Genomic DNA, 15369 nt, shown 5'->3' with positions numbered 1-15369 from the left:
GACAATCATCAATAAATGTTGACCTACTTTCATATTTTTGAACTCTTTTTTTGCCTCCTGGCGAGTCGTTATTCTATGGAGTGGAGTATCATACTTAAGCTTAACTCGAGTACTTAGTACTCTTAATTACCAAATAAACAAATAAAAATGATTATTTAAAAGAGATTATTAAGTGAGGTTTTCTTAAATTTGAACAAAACTAGATAGTAAACCATGTTGTAACATGACATCAAAGCTAGCATAAATTTATTTTTCAAAGTAACCTTTGCCTGAACATTCTTTGATTGTAGTAATAAAATAAATAAGACTTCTTAAATTTTGTGATATGAAACCAATTATACTCCAAATTCTAGTTATATACGTGGGGTATTTGAAGAATAATTAAAATCTAAATAAGAATAAAAATCAACTAACAATCATTAAATTTATTGGTCTAATAATTTTGAAGTTTGAGTATCGCATTTGATACCAATTCAAAGTTTAAATACTAAAAATATAGTTCACTCCAAAAATATTACCAAACTTTTTTCATCCGACTGTATGCATTAATACGTCGTTAAAATTCTTATAAAATTAAATTTAGACATTTTTAGAAGATAAAATGATTAATTTTAACCATATATTTCATGTGACTGAATGGATATTAAGTAGCATCACTATCATATGACCCTATATGTGATCGATTTATTTCGATTGTCTTCAAATATTTTAAACTAATGTCCAAGTCATAGAGAGTTCCATTTATGAAAAATATCACAATGTTCATAAATTAGGATACCTTTTTCTCGTGATGAAGTGAAATTCACGTCGACCCCTCATTAATGGCAATATGTCAACATCTTTCAAAACTTTATCATTAATACAAACCATCAAAATATTCATTGTAGGGATTTATATCTCTAGCAAGTACTCCCTAGTCCCTCTGTTTCGCCATAGTTGAGACGAAACTTTTCGGCACAGAATTTTAGAAAGGAATATTGAGTGTGTTAAATAAATAGATAAAAAAGTAAGTGAAAGGAAAATGTAGAGAGAATAAAGTATAAAGTGAATAAAGTAAAGAGAATAAAGTAAGAGAGAGTAAAGTAAGAAAGAAAAAAAAGGTTACTATATATAGAAATGACTCAGCTATGAAGAAACTTCTCGAAATGGAAAAATGACCCAACTATGAAGAAACGAAGGGAGTACTGCTCTATAAATAGGAGTAATTCTTATTTTAACTAGAGCTAGTGGAGTGGACTATTTTATTAACCGAAGTTTAAATTTGTTTATATGATCTAATACCTTACGGTTTCTTCAATTATTTAACAAAATTAGTCATCAACACTTATGGAATCTTAAAATTAGATTCTATGAATGCCACTATATATGTAAGCGATTTATCACTTCTTAATCTAATTGACTAATAATTGAACTTAATTAGATCCATGAATATTAATAGAATTAGACAAATAAAAGCCTCAGAAAACAAAATTCAAAGTCGAATAATTCTTGAATCGAAACAAGTCGACTTCTATCAAATACTACAACCTGGTTGATTGGTTTTGATGAAATTTCTTTTATGTGGTGTGACGTTTGAATAAAATGAAAGATTGCTCCAACCTGTCCATTGTGAAATACTATAATCAAATGCATTTGATTAAAAAAGGTTAATATAATCAAATAAATCATCACATGTCAATTTTTGTATGTTTGTAAGATAGATTGAGATTGATAGTTGTTTTGCATGTGTGCCCAACATAGTTGACATTCTGCACACTCTAAACGAAGGCATTTTTCATAATACTAATAATACTCCTAATAATAATAATTAATATTATAAATAAATATTCACAGCTGGTGTTGTAAACATAATGTTCAATATCAATAATGCAAAAATCACTTATTCACCGTCCTATCCATTACCCAATTAGACCTGACAATTCCTTTTCTTTTCTTTGTATTTTGTCTTTCTTTTTACTTTTACTTTTTACTTTTTTTTTATTGGTGTATATTATCTAAACATAAATACTTATGCTTGGTTTGCTTTTCAATTCTTGGATTTAGTATATTTATACCTATACCCACAGTCATTCGATGGGAATGTGAGATGCTTCTTTCCATTTATAGTGGATTTTGTCCTTCATCGAACTATATATGAATTTAATTTTGAATAGAATCTAAAAAAAAGAACAGAATACTCATGAAGTATAATTACAGAATTCACATTTCAAAATAAAAGCCATTTGCTTTATGTGATTTAAAAACTTTATATAAAGTGGAGTGGCACAATATCATTAAAAAAATTCAATAACTCAAAGGACAATTAAAATTTAACAACCTTTTGGATTCCCTATGAATAACTAATTAATCTAACTTTCTTTTCGTTATACTTGGTACTCCCTTCGTCCATGAATAAAAGTCTCGTTTTTCCATTTTGATCCGTCCATAAATAAGAGTCCTGGTTCATAATTACCATAAATGGTAAAGAAACCCCACACTATACTAACTCATTCCACTCACATATCATTTAAAACTAATACTCCCTATATACAAGTGAGACTCTTATTTCACTAACTTTCTTCCACCCACTTTTCTTAACATTTCTTAAAACCCGCGCCATTTAGAAATGAGACTCTTAATCGTGGACGACGGGAGCATGTTTCAGATTGCCACTCCAAATTAAAAATGCCACTTAATCATGAAGTTTAATGGAGTAATACTCTGATTAACAACATTATTTGAAACAATAATAAATTTTTTCAAACAATTGCCAATTATTGACGAAGTGCATCATCATCATTACTCATTAGAGTGACAAGCTAGTGATTCATTTTAGTATTTATTGGAAGAATCAGGCCTAAGGCACATAAAAATATTACTCCTAATATGAGCTAGCTGTGATATCACGCATCTCATAATTTACTTGTATACAAGTGATTTCATTTATATATGAATATTTGGTGCTGAATGGACAGTTGATATTCGACATAATGCATATAAAAATAATAGAAATTAAAGGGTCAAAGTCATACCAAATATTTATGACTAGCAAGACAAAATTGATCGAAACGACGAGATCTTCTTTTGATTTGCTTGCATACATTAAGAAGGTTTCTTTATAAGTATTTCTGTTAAACTATATTAAAATTATATTAATTAACTTATAAATTTTCTCTAACTTCTACTCATTCGTATAATTTCAAATCTTGCAAATTAAATCATAACTTTATCACGATTCGCAATTATTACATGACCCTATTTTTTTTTCCAACTGAAATTGGTTGTGTCTTGAAAGCCATTTTTTCGTAATGTTATTCTTGAAACAATGCTACTCCCACCATTTCAATCAAATTTATAGATTTTTTTTTCTTCATAATTTGTATTAATGTCGTTTGAATTTTAGACACTTGCTATTTAGGCTTTGGAACTTCGGTTCATGATTGCAATTCACAATTCACCGCAATGTGGAAGCTGGATCAGGGTTCGCTTACTCTCGAACTGCATTCACAAATTTAGGCATTCGTGGTTTAGAACTTCTTATGAGACAATTATGAATTCCAGAGACGTACAAAATAATTGTTACAATTAAGACCTAACCTGTTATTTGTATAGTACTAGTAAAATTTTCTAAAATTCTAGTTTATTTATTTATTTACATGGGACTAAAGTCTCTAAACTAATCTACTTAATAATCTGGATATGATTAAAAATAAATAAAATACAAAAGCGTGTCTTCATTCAGTCAGCATAACGAAAAGGGAGAGAGAGAAAGAGAGAGCGTATTCGTCCTGACAAAATCACATGTAGATGCAGACAGTTTTCGACCCACCCACCCACATACCCCATCCCACATGGCAGTTGCTCTGCTGGCCTCCTCATCTCCCCCATTTCTTCACAATTTAATACTACTCCTTCACCTTTATTTTCCTACCTTTTCTCTCTTATCATGCCTTCTTCCTCTACACATGGATCATGCCCCTTGCTTTCATCCAACTACTGACCCTCTCTCGTCTCACATTTCATTCAGCCTTTTCATCGAACATATCATATCCTCTTCTCGGATCTGGAAACTCTTACTTTCTCCACTGCTGGAGACCCAAATTCACCTGTAGAGACTCTCACATTTCTTTCTGATTTTGGTTCACAATGCATTTTACCACTCAAACTGCCTGTTTTGACTTTAAAGATCTGATTTTTCACATTGGTGTTTTGGAGTGTATTGAGTTGAATTTTGAAGGGAGTTTTAGAAATTAGTGGGATTTGTGTTGTGGGTTCCAATTCCATTGATGAAGTGATGGTTTTAGTTCAACTTTTCCTATAATGCATTTCTGATATTGTTCCTTTCAGTGCTGCAAACGTCAATTGTTTGTATTTATTCACTTTTTAGAGGTGTTTGGTGTCTTCTGGAGAATATTTCTGCCTTTTGCTGAATGCTGAGCTGTTGATGATTAGGCATAGTTGGATGTCTTCAGTTGCGGATAGGGAAAGTTTAGTTTGAGTATTGAAGAGAGATGGCAGCAAAGCTCTTGCATTCTTTAACAGATGAAAATCCAGAGTTTCAAATTGGGTGTATGACTGGGATCTTTCAAATGTTTGAACGTCAACACATGCTTAGCAACACCACCAAGAGGCTGCCCCCTCCACCCGGTAAAGATTTTGTGCCAGTGTTGTTTTACAAAAGTTTACTGCATAATTATTCATCTGCTTTTGTCAACAATTTGCTAGTGATGCTTGTGAATTGTCATTCTTAATGTTACTCCATAGTACTGTGGATTTTGCTGTTAGTCATGGCTTTATATCTTACCATCAGATGGTTGTGTTTGTGCAGGAAGTTCCCGCATCAGTAGTTGTGATACATCGGAGAGAGATTTTAATGGTGCACACCCGAAGCCCTCATCACTGGTATAGCATCTCAATTTTTGATTTACACTATTGGCTTTGCTTGTGCTGCCATAGTCTGATTTATGATGATAAATTTCGAAAATTGAATTCGCTGTCCATTGATGGATGCTTGCATAGAATCTTATGTGGTTTTTAAGTTTTGTGTATTGCACGAGCTCCATTGTCTCACGGGGGACGCGCATCATCTGTTTCGCTTCTCTTATGGTTTAGAAAAGAATATGTGGCCATCTTTTGAATATGCATATGTTGTTGCGGTTGGTATTACCTCAGCCTAATCTTGGTTATCACATCTTTAGTAACACAGCAAGTTTCCTCGTCCACCACCTATTTCTGTGGTTAGCTTCGATTGCATCTGCGCGTGCCAATGAATTGCAAGACATAATTAGACTCTTAGGTTATGCATTTTTCATATTCTGATATTATGACACTTTGATGCAGCAAGATAAGTATTCTTACAAGAATATGCAAGACCGACAAAGATACTCTGCTGAATCATCGAGGCCTTCATTCTCATCTTCATCCCGCTCATCCTCTTTCTCTTCTCTTGACTGTGCCAAAGCTACTCAGTTGGAAGCTGGATCATTTGACAGAATGATTTTCCCCGAAACTTCTTCAAGGGACTCAGCAACGAGCCTGCAGCCCCTGGCTAGTCGACAAACTCTTGATCTTCGAGATCTGGTGAAGGAGTCAATTTATAGGGAGACTCATGGTTCATCGGTGAAGGTTAGGGCTAGTGAAGGAGTTGCAGTTCCGTTCGTGTACAGAGACTCACCAAGGCTACAATCAGAAACAAGTGATGGTGGCGACAAGAAACAATGCTCGCCTGCTGACATCAAGGAGTCTCTTAGAATTCTTGCTAAGCTTCAAGAGGCGCCTCGCTATAACAATGAAGCTAGAGCACTTTTGAGATCATCATCGTGCCATTACAAAGATGGATCATCACTATCAATCTCAAGAGACGGCCCTCGGTTTTCTTATGATGGAAATGGCTCCAATTCTGCTCTGAAGCTTAAAGACCTTCCAAGACTTTCATTGGACAGTAGGGAGAGCTCGATGCGGAGTGTGGGTGCTGACTCAAAGTCCAGTGTCCTCTCAAAATCTATGCAGAAAAACTGCAGTCTGGTCCAAGGGAAGGTTCAAACACGTCCCCCAAGCGTCGTTGCAAAGCTGATGGGTTTGGACTCACTACCGGACTCTGTTTCATCTGGTGACAGCAACATGGGTTCTACTAGGAGTTATCAAGGCGAAAGTTTAGTTGATGAATCGAGCTTGTCTGAGAAAACAGATAAAACAAAACCTGTTCAACCGTCTAGTCCCTCAAAGAACTCGTGGAAGGAGCCCATCTCACCACGTTGGAGGAACTCTGATGGTTCGGTAAAACCTATGTCATGGCTTCCCCTTGAGCCAGCACCGTGGAAGCAGAACGATGGGACGAGGACTTCCCAGAAACCAGCATCCAGAAGTGCAAGAGCTCCTGCAAATGCTTCCACCGCGTTTCCTTCTGTTTACAGTGAGATAGAGAAGAGATTGGGAGATCTTGAGTTCACACAGTCAGGAAAGGATCTTCGAGCACTTAAACAAATACTTGACGCAATGCAGGTAAAGGGACTCCTGGAAACGTCGAAAGACGTGCAAGGTTCAAAATACAGTATTCATAATGATCATGAGGAGTTCCTTTTAAGTTCCTCGAGATCAGTAGACAGGGGAAAACTACCGGCTGATGAAGTGCTTGCTATCACAAAGAGAAAGGCCATTGCTGCCCAAACTCACGAGTCTCCTATTGTCATCATGAAACCAGCTAAATCTTTCGAGAAATCTGGTATCCCTGTTGGTTCTGTAGTTTCACATGGTGGCTTTTCTAGTCAACCTAATCTTCGGTTTAGTGAATCAGCCAACAATAGAAAAAGTTCATACATTGGCAGGATATCCAGCGATGTGGGTTCAAAGTCTAGTGAACGACAGAGTGCTCTAAGTTCTGTCGGTACAAGAAATAACAGAACTCTAAGGACCACACAGACTTCGACAAAGTCCCAGCAGTCGGCCACAGATGGTTCTGCAGGGATAAGTAAGATCTCTGGACCAGTCAGCCCGAGAATGCAACAAAAGAAGCTCGAACTTGAGAGAAGGTCTCGGCCTCCCACCCCTCCTGATTCAAGCAAATCAAGAAAGCAGCCAAACAAGCAACAAGCTGAATCCAATTATCCTGGCGGAAGACAAAGACCAAAGAACAGTTATTCTCAGAAATGCGATGAGCAGCTGAGTGAGGTCAGTGTTGAATCAAGAAATTCAAGTTCCCATGACATTGAGGATTCTGCTGAATCAAATGAAACCATCACACGGGGCTATAGAAATGTTGAATTTAATAGCTCTAAAAGATCTCCTCGTGCCACTGGTTTGGATAGCTCATCTTCAAAGGCTTCTCAGTTTAGACTATCTAGTGTTGTGGAAAAGGTTGGTATACTTTCTCTACTTGATATGCGGTATATTCGGCCTATTCCTATTTTGAGCTTGTTTTTCTCGTTTATTCAGAATTCTACTCTGATGCTGAGTGAGGAAGATGCAGCTGAACCTGGTTATGTTCCTCCTGAGTACTTAAGCCCTGTCTCGGTTCTTGACAATGCAGCATATGCACACGACTCTCCTTCTCCTATAAAGTATACAGGGAAGACCCTCAAAGGTATAACATGTTAATAAATCTACCTATCGACTCTCTTACTCGCTCATATGCATTTCTGTTGGCAACAATTGGCTGAATCTTACTATCTTCTATTTCAGTGGATGTACCTGCAGCCAACGAGAGGGATCCAAATGCTTTGGAACGGAGCTCCACTGAGAGCTTCATTTCCAGCTCAGTGGAATCTGGCTCTACATTTGACTACACGAGGGAAAAACTTCAAAACATCGATAACTTAGTTCAGAAGCTCAGAAGACTCAATTCCAGCCATGATGAAGCGCGCACAGACTACATTGCCTCGTTGTGTGAGAATGAGAACCCAGACCACAGATACATTTCTGAGATCTTACTGGCTTCGGGCCTCCTCCTCCGAGATCTTGGTTCAAACCTGACGGATTTCCAGTTTCATCAATCAGGCAATCCTATAAACCCTGAGTTGTTCTTAGTCTTGGAACAGACAAAGGCTAGCGCCTCATCAAAAGACAAGTCCACCGCTACTACTCGGTTGACAACAAATGAAAAGCTGCACAGGAAATTGATATTTGACACTGTCAACGAGACTCTTGCTAGAAAATTGGCCTCCACGAGTCCAGATTCCAAGCCTTGGTGGGGGCAGGTTAAGCTAGCAAGGAAGGTGTTGAATGCTCAGAATCTGCTCAAAGAACTTTGTTGTGAGATTGAAGAACTCGAGACGAAGAGTCCAATTTGCACTTCAGGTGACGAAGACGATGGATGGAAAACAATCTTCTCCCACGACGTGCTGCTCCAGTCGGACAACTGGATGAACTTTGACACTGACACCTCAGGCGTTGTTCTTGACATTGAACGGCTTGTTTTTAAGGATTTAGTTGATGAGATCGTGCGCGGAGAGTCTGCTGGCTTGACAGCAAAACGAGGTAGCCGTAAACCCTCTGGCAAGTGATTTGCAACCTAAAGCTTGCTGTGTTCTGCATCTCCAATTGCATTTTCCTCTATTTCTTTACCTAACATAGGAACTGGCTGGTTGGATTGTAAAGGAAACTGCTGTTAATTGACTACAGTGTATTTATGAAGATTAACATTTAACTGCAAATTAATTCCAGAATCACATTCATGACTGTTAATTTTACTTGTGGCACAAACTAGAAATCAAGCAAAAATAATGGAATTTTTAAATACTAATTTTTCCTTTTTAAAAAAAAAATAAAAAAAAATCCCCAAATTCAACAGTAATATTCATCTTTTCAAATTTTAAATAAAAATTACAGTGTTAATTATCGGCTCCATTAATTGAGCTTGAGCTATATATAGAAGATTTGAAAAACAAAAATGTTGAGCAACAATGTATGGTTTGAAATTCCCTCAAAACCAGATGGCAGCAGCTCCATCGTCCTTTCTCCACCCTCTCACCAAACCCCCTTCCTCCACCGCCACCACCGCCGCCGCTACGAGACGGTCAACCGTAATACTGACATCCGTCCTTCTCTGGACGCACACAAAACCGGCCGCCGCATTCGATTTACGGCTGACGGAGCCGGAGCAGAGCGTGGAAGAAGCGGAATCGGAGATCCGGTCTCACGCGCAAAGCCTGGTGAGAGTGAAGGATCTGCTAGAGGCGGAGTCGTGGAGAGAGGCGCAGAAGGTGCTGCGAAGGAGCTCGGCGCTGCTGAAACAGGACGTGTACACGATGATTCAGGCGAAGCCATCGGCGGAGAGGCCGCGGCTACGGAAGCTCTACTCCGATCTGTTCAATGCGGTGACGAGGCTGGATTACGCGGCTCGGGATAAGGATAGGATTAGGGTATGGGACTCGTACCGTACAATTCTTTCGTCGCTTCATCATATTTTCTCTGCAATTTATAATTAACAATTATTTGAATTAGTTTTGCTCAATTCATATGTTATCCAAAATTTAAAAGTTTAGTGCGACAAGAATAAATGCAGTACTAAGCATAGAGAGTGATCAATTGCTAACTCATCATTTAATTGCTAACTATAACTAATTTAAGGCTATAGGATTTTAGAAAACGTGTGGTCTACAATTTGCCACGTGTAATTTTCGTTTTTATTAATAAAATTAAAAAAGATAAAAAAAAACGCCAAATTAGGGTTTTAGATGAAACTGTCAATATAGTGTTTCGGAAATATCAACACAATGCTTTGAGAATGTCAACATGATGCTTTAAGAATGTTAACCCATTGCTTATATTGACATTCTACATGTATTATATTGACATATTTTATATACTATGTTGACATTTCTGCTTTACGAAAAAATTGAAAAATTTTCGATTTATTTTCAAATTTTGACTTCGGAACATATGCATATATGATATCGTTGGAATCCTTATAAAATTATCTTTAATTTGATATTTGTTATATGAATTTAAAGTTTTGGGATTTCTTTTAAAAGTTAGTTATAACTAAACATGTAGTTAATTGACATTAATACCCATATTGATATTTTATGGAATTAATCCTATGGCTTTATTGACGTTTTTTGTTGATCGTATTGATATTCCTTGGTTGGTGATCTTGGCCCTTAATTTGAATATCTAATGGCTATTATTTAGTTATAGTTAGCAATTAGATATTGAGTTAGCAATATACCACTCCCCGTACTAGTATATCCTATCATCCGCGTTATCAACCATAAAAAAGTGCTCCTACATTTATTTTACTAAATTTAATATGGAAATAGTTAGTAGTACTACTTGATTAAGTATTTCTATTCTTGTTAGTGTTAAATTTCTTTAGTCATACTCTTTCAATACAATATGACTTGAACAAAATTAGCCTAATTGATAAAAATTGTTGAGTTTGGGATATCCAAAGATTTCAACCATCTAACAAACATAGACAGCATGATTTTACATACGCTGATGAGATTGGGACAATTGAAGCATTTTGGAATGAAATGGTGAAGGAAATGGGGATTAAAGTTGGATGTTACAATGTTACACCATTTCGTCCTAAAATGCAAGAATTTTGATTAAGGAAATGCAGAACGCTGGGATAAATGTGATCTTATTTATTTGATCACTTCCTAGTGTGTGGATGGGATGATGAATGAGTCCGACTAGGTATATGTCAATCTGTCGCAGGCAAAAAGGGGAAGGTTGAATGCTGCCACTATTTTAGGAGTATATATAGGTGGCGTTCGGTTGCCATGACTAATTATCATGAGACTATCCATCTAGAATTAAGTCGTGAGATTATTTTAGTTGGAGGGGGAGGTTATGACTAATTATCATGAGACTATCCATCTAGGATTAAGTTGTGGGGGTCAATCTTATAAATCAAACATGATACATATTTAATCATGAGATTTAGTCTTGTCAACCGAACACCCCCATAATATTCTATTGTGTAAGATAGGGCGATATGTGAAAGCATGTAGAATCTTTAAGAAGTGTGTGAAGGTGAAGGGGTAAACGACGCCGTTTGGTTGAGGCTGCTCGTGGCACGACTCATAGAGGATTATAGTTTCCTCATAGCTATTGAAGACGCTTAGAAGTTTAGAACATCAGTCTTGCTTTTTCACATGTTTTCTACTTATGATTTACCTTTCTATTGCTAGTTTCATGCTTCTTATCTTTGGACTTGGGCTTCATGTTGAGCTTTTGGGATAGGGAATTTGGATTAAACTTTTGTGTATAATACAACTTGTATTTCACATACAGTTAACATTGAATATTGGGTGCACATTTCTAAGCCCAAATAGATGATAATGGATTTAGGATTATGGCTAGTCTGATCAGAGACGAATTAGGTAAATAATTCTCATATTTTCATTGGTACCATCCGCAGCTTTGTTTCTATCCTTGTAAATGTGAGAATTGGTAAAATTCATGCCACGTTCAGTATTAAATGAGTCAAAGGATATGAAACATTTACATTGGAGAAACATGACACCATCAGTGTTCGCCAGACTAGGAAAATATAGTTGCCAAATAGAGGTAAAATTATCAATGTGACAAAAAATTTGAAAAATTTATCAATGTGCAAAATTGAGGTAAAAGTTTTGGTTAAAAACTAAAAATTCATCACAAATTAGCAATTTCTTTATGTTTATTATATATGATGGCCAAACGGTGAAAAGAGTTTGTGTTTGAGTTCATCATGACACAATTTTTATACTTCATTAGTACATACTTAATCTTGTCGAATCATCATTTGAGTTCATGAATAGTACTAGCTGTCTCCATTCTCCAAGAAAATGATTTTGTCAATATCTATATAAATGAACTTTTACGCTCCAGCTTTTATTGTTGAGGTAATGTGAACTTACAACGTCAAGATGCAAAACAATTTTAAAAGGACAAAAACTAAAAAAAAATACAAAAAATGATAATGTACAGATTTGGGTTGTGACAGTGAAGCAGAGTCCAACTGCAATGGGTGTAAGTGACAGTTAAAAGAGACGATAAATACAAATTCTGTATCATCCATTATTTCTTATTCATTATTTCTGCTCTTTTCTGATACCAATTGCGACCTTTCGAAACTCTAGCTCTCTCTCACACACAAGCGTTTTAATGGAGTACTAGTATAATATATAATCAAGATTTACAGTTGATGCCACCAAAAATGAGTCATCACATAAATCTGCATTTTATTGTGAATTAACTCGACATACAATGTATGCAAATAAATTCAAGTTTAGGAGGAATTTTAGGCTTTCCATTCATGTATCTGATTATATTCGTTTTGTATGATTGATATAATTATATCAGGAATAATAAATAAATCTTGTGAATTTGTTCTTAAGGTAATGATATGAGTACTTGTTAATCTTATTATTAAAAATCTAATTTTTCATGAAACGATAAAGTTTCACCGATTAGTCATAAAATCTAATTTTAGGGCTCGTAGGAAATTACTTTTGCGATTGTTGATGATTTTTTTTTGACAAATTTTACCAGTTGCATTATTGAACTTATAATTTTAACCTTTCTTTTACATATAGTACTATAATAATAAAAATATGTGTGGCACAAGACCATCAACATCTCTACAGCAAATAAGAGAAGATATTTATCAATGACATAGAACATACTCTAAAAGGACTAGCTATTTGTTACTTTTCCTGATAAACAAAAAACAAAATAAGTTTAAGGGTTAGTAAACTTAGTATCAAATGAAATTGATCACCCCAAAATAATTACTCCAATTAATTAAAGTTCTAACTGTGAATCGTACTGATCCACTTCTCAAAACAATTATTCTTTGCATGTGGTCCTAGACCATAAATGTTTGACAATAATATTATACCCTTACACATACTTAGGTATAGTACGAGTTAGTGTAGGTGTACGACCTAATATTGCAAGGTTTGTACCCTTATTACATAATCTATATTACTCCATTTGCTATTACCCGAATTGATGTGACAAAGAAAAGATAATGATGTGACAAAGAAAAGATAATGATGCAACTAACTAATTTTAATTATTGAGATTAGATCAGGCTCGAGGCTGAGGCGTACACGTTAAATTTTTTTTTTTCGCATGCAGCACTTTTTATTCTTTATCTTTTTCTCCTTTCTTTACAAAAATTGTGATGCGGATGATTTTATTAATTTTCCAAAATTATGGATAATAGTTCAATCTTGACAACATTATTATTTACAAAACATATGCCCTGAAGTATATTTCTCACTTTGTGTTGTGGCACAGCGATTTAATTGATTTTATGTAATTCTAAGAATTTTTTTTTTAATAACATAGTATTATACTTTGTGTAACATTGAAATTAAAATATGTTAATTTGAGTAAACAAGAATATGGAGTATATTAGAAGAAATATGTATCATATCTATATCTATCGAACGCTACAAGTCCCTTAGTCAAATAAATTTTGAAACACAGTAACCTTAACTACTTTTGGTCCTATCTGAAAGGACTAATTAAACTTATATTTTTGCATTGAAATTTTACGTTACTAAAATTATGTCACTGTATATGCATAATAAAATCAATTCAATAGACTTTTTGATTAATTGTACTACATATAATAAACACTTATCTAATTCATTTATTGTTAATGCCTATAAAGTATGTTATGACATTACTCAACTAACCTAAACATACTTGTATTAAACCTAAATTAATTAATGAACTCAGTTTGAAACATTTTACTTCATTGGCGAGCGAAGTTTCTAATTAACCTTGGAGTTCATAATGTACAACAAACCAACATTTTATAAATACTAAATGAATTTCACAACGTTTTTTCAAGCCCATAAATTCGAATCGGGATATTTTCATTTGAAATACTATAACATTTAATAAAGAAAACCACCAAGACTAAGAGAAACATGAATTGAAATGTTGTGTGGTGCGTGATCATGATTTTGTATTGCATGTTATGTATAACGTGATCATGATTTTATGATCACATTATATACGAACACGCACGCACAGACGCACATATAAGAGATAAGAGTGTTTAAAATATGAATTTAGTTATTATGAAAATGTGAAAAATATTTGAATTCAACTTATAAAGTACTCCTTCTGTCCCACATTAGAAGCCACTTTGACTTTTTTGCACGCGTTTTATAAAAATGATAGCACTTAATAAATAGTTAAAGTTGAGAAATGGTAAATTAAGAGAGAAAATAATGTAGAGAAGAGTGCACAAAGTTAAAGTGACTCCTAACGTTGGACGGAGGGAGTATTTGTATTTTTATTTGCTGTGATTCTGTGAAACATAATTGCTCTATAGTCGATCAAGATTTGAACCCAAATTTGCATTCATCTAATTAACAAAGGGAGATGTATTTATCGTAAATCTTTATATTAAATGACTGAAAATAGTAATTAATTTTTGCAAGGTTTTTTATTAATTTGGACCCTTCTCTTTATGAACATACATCTATGTCGTGTGCACGCCCGAAATTAAGTAAAGATGTATTTCTAATATTGACTTAATTAATTATAACTAATAGTTTTGTCGAAGTAAATAAAAGCACTTATGTTATTTCTAACAAGGTCGTTGGTTTCCAATTTTCTCCTCAAACTATATCCTAACTAGCTATAAGAATTAAAAAATAAATCAAAATTGTTGTAAGTGCTTCTAACATGCAACATTATATCTATATATATAGCCACCATATTTTTGCTCCCCTCATATACCACCACACAGAGTGAGAGACTCTTCACCCTTTTATGATTAAAAAAAATGAAAGAAAAGAGAAGAAAGAAATAAGCCAATCCCTATGGGGGTACAAGTTGGTTGATGCAATCTCACTGCAAAATTTAGAAGTGGTCCTCTGATAAATAAGCAGAAGCTTTAAAGAACCTACCTCCCATCAAATTGGTCCCTGCTCTACTATACTATAATATATACATACTTATACTTATCTCATCCAAACCTATCTTCTTCATTTGCATATACATATACACTTTGAAATCTACTATTCCTTACCCTCCATCTCTTTCTCATGTCACTAGCTATTCTTCACTCCAAAGTTATTAAGGGCCATTGATCAATTATCATGATCATTCAAGAAAATAGATTGATTACCACATTATCAATTACCATTAAAATAGGGCACATATATATGCATCTCTCTCTCTATTAATTAAACATGTATGTATAATACATTCCATGTATACTGTATATTTGAAATGTTGCAGCTGATAAAGCTATTTGTAGTTGGCAATAAAGCAAATGGTGTTAGCTAGCTAGATTGGTCCCATGTAATTTGATGATGGAAATTAAAAGTCTATCGATCACAAAGAAATCATTAATTATCAGCAGCAGAGTATAAACATGACTTTGTACAAGTCATTCAACTTTAATTTTCCCAGCCATAGCTTAAAATGTAG

General features: G+C 34.7%; 2 protein-coding genes across 2 annotated transcripts; both read left to right on the top strand.

Moving 5' to 3' along the window:
• The first annotated feature begins 3834 nt into the window (after positions 1-3834).
• Positions 3835-8627, top strand: TRM4 (LONGIFOLIA protein). The gene is made up of 6 exons (XM_048085663.2): positions 3835-4087; positions 4432-4626; positions 4808-4881; positions 5320-7332; positions 7411-7558; positions 7657-8627. Exons 2-6 carry the CDS (start codon positions 4491-4493, stop codon positions 8475-8477), a joined length of 3192 nt encoding a protein of 1063 aa, XP_047941620.1. The 5' UTR covers positions 3835-4087; positions 4432-4490; the 3' UTR covers positions 8478-8627.
• A 208-nt stretch (positions 8628-8835) lies between these two features.
• PQL3 (PsbQ-like 3) lies at positions 8836-9427 on the top strand. Its single transcript, XM_048085666.2, has one exon. It carries the CDS (start codon positions 8877-8879, stop codon positions 9399-9401), a length of 525 nt encoding a protein of 174 aa, XP_047941623.1. The 5' UTR covers positions 8836-8876; the 3' UTR covers positions 9402-9427.
• The last annotated feature ends 5942 nt before the right edge of the window (positions 9428-15369 follow it).

Source organism: Salvia hispanica, chromosome 5, assembly GCF_029641045.1.
Source record: "Salvia hispanica isolate PSC_SH4W2 chromosome 5, Shi_PSC_v1, whole genome shotgun sequence".
Taxonomy (NCBI): domain Eukaryota; kingdom Viridiplantae; phylum Streptophyta; class Magnoliopsida; order Lamiales; family Lamiaceae; genus Salvia; species Salvia hispanica.
Note: the sequence above shows the minus strand (reverse complement) of the source record. Positions and strands in the feature narration are given on the sequence as shown.